Below are 15,059 nucleotides of genomic sequence, written 5' to 3' on the forward strand. Positions count from 1 at the left end.
ACAAGGCACAATTTGAACCCCTCCTGTGAGGGGTTATTATTACTCTAACATCAAAGCCAGGTATAGACACACAAATAAAAAATGAATAGATCAAAATCCATAATAAACATGTGAACCATATACCTGCAAATCAAATAAAAACACACATCAAAAACATAATCCAATGCAATCAAGCTGGCTTTATCATAAAGCTATAGGTTCGATTCAACATACACATATCAATACATCTATAAATCTCCTATGTAGAGATAGACAAGTCACAGGACCATCTCAAAATATTTAGAAAATTCAATATCACTTCATGAATATATATATATATATATATATATATATATATATATATATATATATGTATTTTAAGGAACAAAGTTTCACAAAACAATGGCTATAACAATTTGACAATGAAAGCTATCTTAAATAGAGAAAAAATGTCAAAGCAACCCCAATCAATAAGAACAACAGGGTTGCCTACTATCTTCATTATTATTCAGCATGGGTAATTCACAGGCACTAAATGCATAGAGTATGTATATAAACATGCAGGTAAAAACAGTCATATACATTTAAAAAGAGAGAACCCAGTTATTAATAGGCTTTAGATATTAATAGAGTTCTCAAAAGAAACAGAAATATCTTTAAAAATCTTTAAGTGTTTAGCAGGCCTGCCAAGATGGCTCAGAAGTTAATTGCACTGGCTGTTCTTCTAGAGGTCCCGAGTTCAATTCCCAGCAATCACATGGTAGCTCCCAACCATCTATGAGATCTTTTGCCCTCCTCTGGCCTTTAGGCATACATGCAGGCAGACATACATACATAATATATACATAATAAATAAAAATGTGGGGGTATCAATCAGGAAAATGAAAATTAAAACCATTTTGGATTTCATTATGCTCCTGTCATAATTGCTAAGAGAAAACAACAAAAAAACAATGTGTAGGAAAGGGTTATTCAGTGCTGTCAGAGTGCAAACTACAGACAGCATGCCAAACAGGATTGTATTGCCTTTTAAATCTCTATTCAAGTATATAAACCTTAATGATCCTGCTATTCCACTCTACAACATATATGTGTACACTGTATCCTACACTCACTTGTTTAACAATGCTAATTGCTGGCGATTTCTTTTTCAGCTATAAAGAAAATGAAATTCACAGGGAAATAGACCAAACTGCAAAGAATAATAAAACATAAGTAGTACTCTGGTAATGCAGAAAACAAATCCAACAATCAATACTGCAATCTCACAAAACTACATAGCTTCTGTACAGAAAAGGACACTTAGTAGAATACATAGTCAGGTCTCAGAATTGCAAAATACCTTTGCTTGTCATATCTGACAGAAGAAAACTGTCTAGAATATATAAAGAACTCCAGAGAACTGAAATCAGTAAAATAAATGGTCTGAAGTGATGATTAAATAATCTTAAAGGACCTGTTTCTGGTCCTTGCATCCAAATGACACACCCACTTACATACACGTGTATGTGTATGTGAAATAAAACATTCATTTTGAGTTACATGGGTTTGAAGATGTTCCTTACCAAACCCATAATGTATCAAACAAAACAACCACTGTCAGGTGTGAATTACCTCCCCTTGAGTTGGTACAGTGTGGTGCAGACTATCTCCTCCTCAATATAATATACACTAATGTAATTGTTTTACATTTCCAACCAAAACCTGATAACAAGCACCCATTGCTTAAGATAACTACGTAATTTATTTGCAGAGAGCAGACATATCTAATTAGATTGTGCCAGAAGCTTCCTAACTGCTGGCTATACAGGATGCTGAAGAAAATCCATTCCTATTCTGTTGTGAATCCTGCGAGCTACAATAACGATATGTCTGTTAGGATATGACCATTGGTACAAGGATTTCATGGTTACTATGGGAGTAGTCAACATGTTTCTAATTTAGTTGTATATTTTTAATTGGCTAATTCTTTTCTGACACAGAGTCTCTCTACATAGCACTGACTAGCCTAAAACTCATAATTTAGGCTGACTGGCCTGGAACTTACATAGGTCTACTTGCCTTTGCCTCCTGATTGGTGAAATTAAAGGCAAGAGCCACCATGCCTAGCTTAATTGATACAGTTTTAAAAACTGAAAACAGGAAGATAATTGGCTCTCTGTTTATGAGATGCTACTGTACTTTTGCACAGGATCCTAGTTCAGTTCTCCTAGAACACCAGTTCTCTTAAAACACTGTCTACACCTCTAGTTCAGGGAATTGTGATACCTTCTCAGGCCACTATAGATTCCTATAAAAATACTTAATGTTTATTTTTTAAATTAATAAAATAGATGAATGCATGCAATACAGCTGAGAATACAGGCACTATAGGGGAAGTTACAACTATTGTTAAACTGGTATAGCATAAAATGACTGCCCTCTACATACTTTATACCCATATATTAGTTCATATCAGAAGATTCTCTCTACAATGAATGGTGCTTTATAGACTTGCAATTGAACAAAGTGCAGAAAATAAGTGAACTGGAGGGCTCTGTCATAAATTATATCACAGCACTACCACCCAAGTCTAAGAATCCATCACAGAGGGGCTGGTGAGATGGCTCAGTGGGTAAGAGCACCCGACTGCTCTTCCAAAGGTCCGAAGTTCAAATCCCAGCAACCACATGGTGGCTCACAACCACCCGTAATGAGATCTGATGCCCTCTTCTGGTGCGTCTGAAGATAGACAGCTACAGTGTACTTACATATAATAAATAAATAAATCTTAAAAAAAAAAAAAANAATCCATCACAGAATGGGTAGAAAAATTATAAACCAGACATCAGTGCACTTCTGGGAAATAATGTCTTCTTGATATTGTAAGATTATTATACCTATGAACTATCACAATAAGTACGTATGGTTGCCTGCACAAAACTTAGCCAATCAACAGTCCAACATGCATGGGGTAGGCTTATGAGGCTGCCTCCTTAAATTAAATTACAGGTCAGCCAAGATCATATAATGAGATCTTGCCTGAATAAATACATTAAACCTGTAAAAAAAAAAAAAAACTCTAGTATGTATACACATATAGTAGTACAGATATATAACAGTTAAGTCATAGAAACAGAAAGATAAGAAATCCAGGCTTTCTTGGCCAAAGTGTGAAACAGAGTCTCATTTTAAAGTAGTTTATAACTCACTACATAAATTCAAACTGCCAGGCTGCTGCTGCCGAGAACATCATGGATACAAATGATACCTATAGCTGTAACACAGTATTTAATTATTTATTTGTTTGTTTGTTTCTGTTTCCTCTTAACTATACTTATGTCTCTTTTTCCCCTCTTCACATTTTTTATTTATATGCCAATTGTTATCCCTTTTCCCATTTCCCCACCTCCCGGAAACATTCTATTCCATCTCCCCTCCCTGTGCTTCTATGAGAAAGTTCCTTGACCCACCCATCCACTCCGGCCTCTGTGCCCTCAATTCCCCTACACTGGAGTATCTATCAAGCCTTCATAGAACCAAGGACCTCTCCTCCCATTGATGTCTGACAACTGATGCCTGACAAGACCATCCTCCAGCACAACATTTATAAATAAGACATCTGTTAACATTACTTCACACCATGTCCAAGAAAGCCTTGTACTCTGTGAGTACTGTATGCCCATGGAGGACAGACATACAGGTATAAAGTACCACACACACATAATATTCATAAATTAAATAAATTAATTGGCTTAAAAGAAAACCAAAGTACTACACTGTAAAATAGAATCTAAATAAAGTAAATCTAAATCCGTAAGTATTGCAATAACATTATAGATGATACTTTTATTACATGATATGCTGATTCAAAAGAAATAATTATGGTGAAATACTTTCTGTAGAATTCTATGCCTACTGATTCACAATTAAAATAATTCAGAATATTCATAAACATAATATTTTCTTGAAAGTAATAAAAGCTAATACAATACTATGTAAAATGTTAACAGGAAAATCTCACAAGAGGGGGTTCTATAAATTAACTAATAAATGAGTATATTTTTGTAAAGTAGAAAAAATAATCAATGAAAAAGAAAATAAAATTTCCTTAATGCATTCCAAAGTAGTATATGGAAACACAACATGTCAGGGAATATACATTAAGATTGTAGTTATACTGGTTTCAGTGTTATTTAATATGTGTATTTTAGAAAATCAGTGTACCTCATTCTAGGATATATATACACTATATAGAGAGACTATATATGTACTACATACACACACATAAATAATATATATATATTATACACATTTTTTTAAAAAGTAGTTTTATCAATTAAATCCTAGATACCTTATTCTTTTTACTTTTGTTCATTTTGGAATTAATTCTAACCTGTTTTCCTTGAATTCCACCACCTTGAAGTTGCAATACTGCTTTAACCACCTCTTGGTGTCTCAGCTAAGAATGCCTGTCTTAGTTCTGCCTGGAAATCCACCACAGGAACTTGCTGTTGCTGAGAACGTCGTGGGTACAAGTGACACCTACAAAGAGTACAATATTTTTAAATGACAGAAGGCATCTGTCTTTGTAGATAGCAATAAATAGGAAATTATAAACACCTTTGCTCTAAAAGAGCCTCCTTTAAAAAGTCTAACATTGTTTAAAGTATTGTTATTTAGGTATGAACATAACACTAAACAATTAAACAGGGATTTCTGCCAACAAAAATGGATAAACTACTAGATATTTGTTCAGTATGGGGATGTATCCTAATAACTAAAAAGCCAAGAGTCCTCATCTAGAAACTCTTAAGATACAACAGAAGAGGGCATCAGCTCCTGTTACAGATTGTTGTGAGCTACCATGTGGTTGCTATGAATTGAACTCTGGACCTTTCCTTGAAAGAGCAGTCAGTGCTCTTAACCACTGAGCCATCAATCCAGTTCGATAACCTTTTTTCAAAGTGTCTGTATACACATACAAGCACACACCCACAACCACATACCATAACCACAATCACAAATACAGATTAAACTAAAATAGTGATGGGCTAGACAGATGGTTTAACAGTTAAGAACAATTGTTGCTCCTAGGAAGAATGTTCAATTCCTAATAGCCACATGGTAGTTCAAAACCTTCTGGAAAATGTTAACTCCAGTCCTAGGAGACCCAAATGTCCTCTTCTGGCCTTGGATACTAGGTACATATGTTGTGCTGACATACATATACAATAAAAATAAACCTTAACAAAAATATATGCCCATGGGATGGCGAGATGGCTCAGTGGGTAAGAGCAGTGACTGCTCTTCTGAAGGTCCTGAGTTCAAATCCCAGNAACCACATGGTGGCTCACAACCACCCGAAATGAGATCTAATGCCCTCTTCTGGTATGTATGAAGTCAGTCACAGTGTACATATATATAATAACAAATAAATCTTTAAAAATATATGTCCATATATTTGACACCTAAAAAAGCTAAGTGCATTGCAATAAATGTAGAATTTTACTCAGTCATGTATATTATTGTTCTATAGAAAAAAAATTAGCAAAACACAAGAGGCATTTCCTGTCACATAACTATAATGTAAGTACTCAGAAGGCAGTGACAATTGGACTGCCATAAATTTGAAGTCAATCTGGTGTATGTAGTCAATTGTAAGACCACCAGAGATACCTGGTAAAACCTGAGAAACAGGAAACAAAATCAGAAGAAATGAACAAACAAATACCAAGAGATCTATATTCTAGTAGCACAGAACCTATGATTCTGAAGAACCTAAGGTAAAAGTGCTGCAGTTTCCAGTCCAGAGCCCATCTAATAACCCACTCCTCAAAACAGAAAAACCCAAGGCATCCTTCCCCATTAGCAAGATAGTTGTTGAAAGTTTACACACTATAAACAACATGTATGAGTCAATATTTTCTTATTTTCTCCTATTTTAAGAAAGCATTCTTAGCCAGGTATAGTGGTACTCATCTTTTATCCTAGAGGCAGGAGGTGATCAGTGAGTTTGAGTCCAGCCTGGTCTATATAGTAAGCTCCAGAACAGGCAGAGCTACATAGTGAGACCGTATCTCAAAAACACCATTTTAATCATGTCTTTTAATTGCACTGTATTTTGCATATAGCTTTAGAAGGATATATATATATATATATATATATATATATATATATAGTATTAAATATATATATAGTATTAAAATAATTTACTGCTGTGTTGCCTATTGTCTGCAATTTTGGGGGAAAAGTCCTTTAGTATAAAGGATGCGAAACAGCAATAATATCTGCAGTATAATATCTGCAGAAACAGTAATAAATATCTGCAGTATCTGCTCCTGAATGCCAAAACAAACACCAAGTAGTCTCATAAGAAATAAATAGCCAGTCAGTGTTGTCCCACACCTTTAATCCCTACAGTTGGGAGGCAGAGGCAGGTAGATCTCTGAGTTTCAGGACAGCCAGTGCTAGTGCTACACAGAGAAACCCTGAATCGAAAACTAAAAAACCAAAACAAAAATAAATAAACAATAAAAAAAGAAATAACTATTGTTATAGCACTCAGACTCTGCATTCTATAGTCAATATACAGATGTACCAATGTAAAGGTAGCAATGGTACATTGAGAACTCAAACTTCATTTCTTCTTTTATACATCCTCAAAAGCACAAATGTAAATGCCATGAAAAAGCTCTGAAATGAGAACAATTTAAGATTATCTCTATGGAAAAAAGGAGAATGAAATGATAAGAGTTTTGAGACTAATTAAATTAAGAGTTTATACATCAATAATCAGTATATTTTAAATATGTTTAAGTTAAAGATCAAGATTCATTTATGTGTGTACATGTGTATATTCAAAGAATTAATGAAAATATTTTTAAAATTTTAGCTAAGATATACTATTCAATGAATCTAAATATATAGACAAGCATGGTAGGGTACACATTCAATTCCAGCACTTGGGATGTGGAGAAGGTCCAAGAGTCAAGGAGATACTCTGGTTTGTGATTTAATAAAAAAATAAATAAAAGAGAAAATTAAGGTTAGCATAGGCTCTCCATCTCAAAACTAATAAATTTCATTATAAGAAAGGACCAAATGTGTACATTAATGTCTCACACCAATGCAGAAAATTTTATAAGAATGCAAAATAAATACCATAACTTAGGAATTCATACTGTGAATATATAATTCTAATGGTTAAAAACCCTTATGCATGCAAAAATAAAAATAGAATACTTCTATAAATTGTATGATGCTCTAAGTTTAATTCAATCACCACAAAAATATGAGAAAGATGAAGGCAGCAACATTCCTATAATTGAAAAAGTCACATGTTGTACTGAATACCTTAATAAGGAGCCAGGTGTTTTGGTGTGTGCTGTTAATTCCAGCACTCCTAAAGTAGGAACAGGTATCATTTTAACCAGGAGTGGTTGAAATGGTAAAAGCTGACTTCTGTTCAAACAATACAATTACAGATTTTATTATTTTGTTACATCTTCTATATTAGGTATTCAATTAATATCATTGCAATCTCTTTTTTTGTATGATACTTTTCTGTTATTTGGTTCTTAACTCAGAATTCACATACTCTTGGTTGCTCAGTGAGGCTGTCCTTCGACGTTTGACCTGGACCTCGACCTCTGGCACGTGCTGTTCAGTAGTTCTTCTCAAGTGTAAGCGATCCCTGAAAGAAAAAGATGAATTAATTTATTAAAAATATTTAAATGCATTATGAGGGTTTAAGAGCTCTTGCCTTGGAATCAGGAAACCCTGGGCTCCATTCCCAGCTCTGTGTAAATAAGAGATTGTAGTACATACATTTAATCTCAGCAGTAATGAGATGAAGACAGGGTTTATGATCACAACAACCCTAAATTAAAAGTTTAAGGATACTCTCAGCTCAAGGCCAGCCTGGTCTACAGAGTTAGTTCCAAGACAGCCAAGGCTACAAGGACCCCCCCCCCAAAAAAAAAAGCAAATTTGGGGTCAGTCTAGGCTAAATGAATCCTTCCCCTGAATCATAAAGATAAGATTGATAAAATGGTTCCGTAAGTAAAGCATTGCCAGCTATGAAGACAAACTAGACAATCTGATCCCTGAACCCTTGAAAATGTAGAGAGAACCTACTCCACAGAACTATGTTTACTTCTGTATCTGCCATACCGGCATACTCCCTCCCCTTACCACAAAAAACAAACATTATACATTAAAAACAAAATAAAAGTTTGAAGGAAAAGATAAAGGCTTCACTTAGAATCTTTTTCATTTGCATAGTGAATATTAAAAGGTATTCATATTCTAATTCAAAAAAGATAAAATTATTAAAGTGTGCCTTTATTTCCAATACTCAAAAGGCAAAAGCAGGAACAAAAACATAAAAGGACAGATTTCTCTAAGTTTTAAAGCAGTCTGTTCTACATATAGAAGTTCTAAGCCAGCCAGGTCTAACATAGGAAGCCTGTGTTGTGATCAAAAAATAAGATACAATTAAAACATTAGAGTATTTTATAATTAAAAATATATTAGAATCTGGAGATGGAGATGGCTCAGCAATTACGAGCACTGTCTGTTCCTCCAGAGGTCCTGAGTTCAATTCCCAGGAATCACATGGTGGCTCACAGGCACCTATCAATATTGCAATCTGATGCTTTCTTCTGACATCCAGGTATACATGTAGATAAAGCATATGTATGTAAAATAAACATTTAAAAGATATTAGGACCTGAGATTTAAACATAATTAGGGGAGAACATTACATGAGAAAAATCTGGATTAAGATTGGGAAATGAAGTAAAAATATATTATTTCCAATTATAAATCTCAAAAAATATGTATATAGATGTAACACACACATAACCCATATATACATATACAATATGCGCCAGTCCTCTGTTCCAACAAAAATACAAGATCACTCCAAACTATTTGGGAAAATATTTTTAGATTATAATCCATTTATAAACCAGACTAACAAAGCATAAAAATTAAATTGGAAAATTATTAATTAAAATATTCATATGTACATGTAGCTGTCTTCAGGATTTATGAAGAAATAACATGTTCGCTTAAGGAAATGCTATAAACAGGCTGGGAAAATGCACTACCATGTTAAGATCTGGGAACACCTCACAAAATGGTCGTTCTGTCAAATTGAAAATAAGTAAGAGCCTCAGGGTGGCCATGTTAGGAACTGCAGAAACCATTCATAATACTGAAATTAGAAAAACACATGCAGAAAAGACAAATGGAAGGTCTTTGACAAGTCATGAAAGAATGTCGAAAGCAGAATCCAAATGCCAATTCTCTAAATTCTACCTATCTATAAAACTAGATCGATTAAGCACCTGACCAGTTAACAGTTGTTTTGTTTATAGAACCTTAACCTGTTCCAAAAAAAAAAAAAAAACAAAAAAAACTTAACTGTCCTTATGTTGGGGATGTGTGTGTATATGTGTGTGTGCGTGTACACGTACACACTTTTAAATGCCTTTCAGCAAAACTGCCTTGTAAAATCATACGACTTAGTAAACTGAAATGGGGTGATTTATTTCAAGACTAGCTTGGGCTACACAGCTATATTATCAAAATATTGCCTGAAAACAAAGAATTACTTATAAATTCTCTTACAATTATTTAGACAATAACATAAGTATAGTAATAAATGTAGCAAATTAACTTCAAAAGCTACATTTTAAATGTGAGTTTTTAAAGTGAAGATACATTCATGAAAAGAGGAAGGAATAAAAAAATCTAGATGAAAAAATCTAGAATGAAAAAAATGACCAAATTCAGTCATTTTAATATAAAGTTCTGTGAACAGAACAAGTAAAATAACACTTTTAATAACAATAAAGCTCCTTTAATTAAGATATGTTCATCTAAATTGAAGAAAGGACACCCAGCATTTTCCAACTCAGTATCTGGTACAGCAATAATCACAATAGTCAACTGTCTCTCGAGACTGCATTTTGAGTTAGACCCTTCCTTAAAACAGTAACAAAAGTAATCACAGCACCAAATCATTACTTAAGGCAAAGATACAGAACGTTCAGAGGCCTTGAAAAGGAGAATGCTTCATCAAAGAGATCTGATTCAACTAAGAAAATATAGTGGGCCATAATGAGCAGTTTTATAATAGTTACTAACAATAGCTGAGCCAAAATATTAGTTGAAACCCCATGTTACTAGAGTCTAAAGACTAAATTATATTATATACAATATTTTAAAGATATATTTTTGAAATCTGGCAATTGCAGTGAAGATTACAAGTTTAAGGTTAACCTTGGCTACAAGATCATACTGTCATGTCAGAAAGACAAACTTCTAAATCAAAGTCTATGTTCTAAAATTTAGCATTATTTAATATTACCATATATGACAACCATAAATACTACCTCCCAATAAATGTGAAAGAAAACAAGATTTTTTTTAAAAAAAAGCAAGCTCATAAAAAAAATCATGAAAAAATATTGAAAGTATGAAACACAGGAGTCACACTTGTGGTTTCAAGCACTGAAGGGAGAAGGTGGGGTGGATCACCAGCTCCATTGACAGTGGGATACATATCATGTCTGACACTAAATTGATTTATGTCAGAAACCTGTTTTAAATTTTTTTAAGTGTATTTGATAAAGAAATGTAAATGCAGTTATTTTGTTCATTATTCTTTCAAATTTAGAGTAGTTTCTATCAATAAAACTATCCAGTTTTAAAGCATGTACAATCCTGGTTTTTAAATTTCTGTCTTCTCTTAAAGAACGTACAACTTATATTTTTAGCTGCTACAGAGCGTTTAAATTTTTTTTAAGTAGGCATTAAAATATAAATATAAATTTCCTACCTGGTAGGTAAAGCTATCTTAACCATCACCAATAATAGGTGCTGACCTGACCTGGCTATATTGTTCTAAATTCTCACACCTATTCTACTACCAAAAAAATAAAAATAAAAATAGGGAATCACCTGCTCTGCCATACAGGAACAGGCCATACACACCTATAACCTCTATATTCCTTCTCCCCCTACCCCATCTTCCAAATACCAGAATTCATGGAAAAATTCAACTTCCTGCTTCCCCCCACCTTCCATTATCAAAGGTTTTGGAAGATAAGAATAAGACTGTGAAAAGGAACCTGCACAAACAAGTCTCCTTTTTCTCCCCTTTCCCTACTGTGACACTGCATTAAAGGAGGGGTAAAAAGATACACAGCTATCGTAGCACCAGGTTAAGGAAATGGTAGTCAGCCCCTTGATGCCAATACTGCACAATTCCTCTGCGAAGTCCCTTCTTTTGTCAATGCAGGGAGAGGTAGGTGTCACCTCTACTGCATCAGGTGCCTGTAGGGAGAGAACCAGTGCTCAGTAGGCTCAGTTCTCTAGGACCTTAAGAAAGGGTGTGGCTGAAATTCCAACACCGCAGAAATGACAAGTGTTGTTATCTCCTTAGGTTTGTAGCATAATGGGGAGGGGTCTACTGCCCTGTACACACCATGCTGCGCCTGCGCACTTCAGCACCTCTGCAGCAGCGGCCATCTTTACAGATCCTCACAATGGCGTTTGACAAGCGACAGGGCCCCTTGATAATACCAAGATGACTTTGATAAAATTCAGAATGCCATGAAAAAATAAAAGACATCGTCTTATTACCTCTACTCAATGAGTGGGTAAAAGCAAGTATTGCATAGACTTCATACATTAAACCCCCACTGTGAGGGGTGGGTGACAGTGACACAACAAGAAAATGGAACACTGAGACTAGCATCCCTATCTTGTAAATGGGAAGCAATTCTACAAAAGGAAACAACAAGAACAAAATACACAACCCAATCAGAAGGGAAGACTGCACGAAAAATCCTTAAGGTGAGGTCAGGCCATCCTACACAGGTTCTCTTCTCAACAACTCCCCCCTCCTCCAATATTGGTACATTCCGCATATCTACCTCAGTAGACCCCACCCTGGAAGCACCCTGAAGCCGACGGCCACTGGGCTGCAGGGCTAAAAATGACACCCTATGGCCTGAGTACCAGACTTTGTACATTAATTACTTCCATCCATGGGTCAGAGTTCCAAGGCCGCAAACCAAAAGCACTCTGGCCACCTGCAACCTGGACATACAATCACTTCTCTGACTTACACGTATCTTTTTGCCACTCAACCACATGACCTTGAGAAGTAGTTATAGAGGTCTCAGAGGAAATCACCCACTAACGCTCACCTTCCACCATACCATACCACCACTACACAGCTCTGACATCCTTGAAGCCACATGTAGCAGCAACAGAGCTCCCAGAACGCCCCCACCCACCCACCCACCTCGCGCGCACCCTCAGCCTAAAGGCCACAACAACAGAGCTCCCCCAAACACGAACTAAGAGGCCGCGGCAACACAGGCCGAGGCAACAGAGCTACTGCTCCCCCTACCCTAGGCTCACAGGCCGTGGCAATGGAGCTCCCACCCCCATAGCCCGCAGGCCATGGCAACAGCACTCCAGTCGCCCCCACCCTGAACACACAAGCCATGGCAACCAAGCTCGCAGCCCTCAGGCCACTGCAACACAGCTCCAGTTCCCCAGACCCCTGAAGGTGCTCCCATCCCCCCAGACCACACAAGCTGCGGCAGCCCAGTTCCCATGCCCTGTAGCACATTGGCTGTTGCTGCAATAGAGCTCCCACCCCCCAGAGAAAACAGGCTGCGGCACTGCGGCAGCAGAGTTCCCACGCCCTGTAGCCCACTGGCTGCATCAACAGAGCCCCAGCCTTGGACAACAGAGTGTCCACCCAGCCCCGAAGCCCACAGGCTGCGGCAACAGAGCTCCTGCATCCTGGAGCTCACAGGCCGCACAGTAACAGTTACAAAATCCCCGACTCTACAGGTTCCTGAAGCCGCAACAGAACTTCTACCCACACCCACCCCCAGAGCCAAAAGAGCTCGGGCATTCTGGAGGCCACAGGCCACACAGTTAACAGTTCCAAAATCTCTGGACGTACAAGTCGCGGCAACACAGCTCTGACTTCCAGGAGTCCAGAGGCCGCGACAAAAGAGGTCCCGCATCCTGGAGCCCCCATGCTGCGGCAACACAGCTCCTGCATCCTGGATCCCAGTCACAACCTCAGAGCACCATAATAAAGGCAACGCGTTACACGCAGGTGCCGCACTAACACACCCAAGGAGTCCGTCTGCCGGCTCCAAAGGATTGCTCACCAATTCTCAAAAATAAAGGTATCTGGGTTGTCAAAAATCTTAATAAGCCCAAATCTAGAATGTTTTGGTCAAATAGGGTGCACTTTCACTACTAGAATCCACAATCCCAGCTGACCTTCCTCGCTCCATTGCGTTGCAAATCACTCCTCAGAACCAAGCGTCTGGCATCTCGGGCTCCCTCTCCTCTCTGCGCTAGACTTGCCGCAATGGCTCAGGTTTATCACGCTGCTCGCTACGCATGCGTCCCAGGCAATGGCTGCACATGCGCACATTTTTGCCGCAATGCAGGGGTCTATGTCCCTCTGACCGGAATGTCCTGCCAAAAGGCAGCTACCAAAAGGAATGCTTGAGCATTCCTACTACAGAAATTTGAGCATGTATTTTTTTTTAAAAAAATTACTGTCAATCTGGAATAATGGATATAATTACCTAATTCTAAATACATTTAATTAAAAAAAATCGTTCCCAAGTGAATTCAAGTATCACACAGATTTTTACTACGTGGGAGAAGAAAAAAGGTTTGATCTCCAATATGAGGAAGACTGTGGTTTCTAGGCTATATCATTTTAAATAGTGTATCCCCCCCCACACACACACACAAAATCAAACATGAAGCCCAGCCAAATTGTCAGATGCTTAAACTTCTGTACAGAAAAAATTTATCCTGATTCCGAATTCTACATTCTACATTAATGTAGTATTACTTGTATTTTCTTTCTCTGTGTTAGAACATATGACTGGGGAGAAAAGTATTTTCTCCAAATCATGGTGTGATTAAATTTTAATAGAAAGACCATTCCATTATGAAACTTCTGTATCTGCTTCTTTTGTTGTTGTTGGTTTTGGAGACAGGGCTTACTAAATTTTGTTATGCCTGGGGCGGGGTGGAAAGTAGACACTATTTACTAACAAATATATGACCTCATAGAAATGCCATCCAGTAATTCCAGCTCTCAGGAAACTTATTCTAAGAAAGCAGTATTTTGCATACTCAAGGCCAGCTTGGGTTAAATTTGTGACAATATCTCAAAAAAAAAAACATTTTGTAGATTGTGGATACATATATAAGAATTTGTTTCGGTTACTTTTGACCTATTAATTTCCTGTCTGCCTAGTAAAAGTATTATTGTGGTAGTAACTTCAATATGCAATTATTTGTAGATTAGGAAAACAAAATGGCAAGAAGAAAACTAAGGAAGCTAAATTTACATGGGTTTAGCATACCTTAATGACTGCCTGCAAGAACTGTTAATGAGGTATTCTAACAAAGTTGAAGTTCTCTACTTCCCTTCCCCCCACTGAGCTAGCATCCAGTCCCCAAACATCCTAAATCCAACTTCAATGAAGATACATTCAGTTCTAAAAGTAACCAAAACCTGAACTTTCAAAAACAGCTGAAGAAATCTATTTACATATAACTAAAAAATTAGATGCTATTGTCAGTCACCATGGAAATGCAAATGAAAATCACAAGGACAGACTACTTATGGAAAAATGAAAAGACAATAGATTAGGGCTAGGAATGGTGGAATGTAGCTCAGCTCTGCTGGGTGTGTATTTTGTTGTTGCTTTTCTGAGGCTGGTTCTTAATCTATCCCAGGTGTGCTTGGAAATTCTTTTGTAGCACTAACTGGCTTAAAACTCAGAATAAGCCTTCTATCCTCATTACAGCAAGGGATTATCATGCCTGGTTTTGTTCTTTTGTTCTTTTTTTTTTTTTTTTTTTTTTTAGACAGGGTTTCTCTGTGTAGCACTGGCTGTCCTGGAACTCACTTTGTAGACCAGGCTGGCCTCCCAAGATGGGGAGATTTTGAAACAGGACGTGTCATGGTTGGGTTGGAATTTACCTTGCAGGAATTATGTGGTGCTAGAAATCAGACAGAGAGG

The 15,059-nt window shown here is 36.9% G+C and overlaps 2 protein-coding genes across 3 annotated transcripts in view; both read right to left on the minus strand.

Moving 5' to 3' along the window:
- Snurf (SNRPN upstream reading frame) overlaps window positions 1-13,375 on the minus strand; it is a 16,055-nt gene extending 2,680 nt beyond the window's left edge. Inside the window, exons 1-3 of the mRNA XM_021166814.2 lie at window positions 13,288-13,375; window positions 7,559-7,654; window positions 4,355-4,503 (exon numbers count right to left, since the gene is read on the minus strand). Of these exons, the coding sequence (XP_021022473.1) occupies window positions 4,398-4,503; window positions 7,559-7,654; window positions 13,288-13,301 (216 nt within the window). The 5' untranslated portion in view covers window positions 13,302-13,375 and the 3' untranslated portion in view covers window positions 4,355-4,397. The remainder of the gene's footprint in view (window positions 1-4,354; window positions 4,504-7,558; window positions 7,655-13,287) is intronic.
- The window catches only part of Snrpn (small nuclear ribonucleoprotein polypeptide N), a 111,946-nt gene that overhangs the window by 10,272 nt on the left and 86,615 nt on the right, over window positions 1-15,059 (minus strand). The window contains exons 1-3 of one of the 2 annotated variants that reach the window (XM_021166812.2): window positions 13,288-13,451; window positions 7,559-7,654; window positions 4,355-4,503 (exon numbers count right to left, since the gene is read on the minus strand). The gene's annotated coding sequence lies outside the window, so the exon portion shown is untranslated. Of the gene's footprint in view, window positions 1-4,354; window positions 4,504-7,558; window positions 7,655-13,287; window positions 13,452-15,059 lie in introns of those variants that run through there. The other variant, XM_021166813.2, reaches the window with a different exon arrangement.

The sequence above is a fragment of the Mus caroli genome, chromosome 7, assembly GCF_900094665.2.
Source record: "Mus caroli chromosome 7, CAROLI_EIJ_v1.1, whole genome shotgun sequence".
In the NCBI taxonomy this organism is placed as follows: domain Eukaryota; kingdom Metazoa; phylum Chordata; class Mammalia; order Rodentia; family Muridae; genus Mus; species Mus caroli.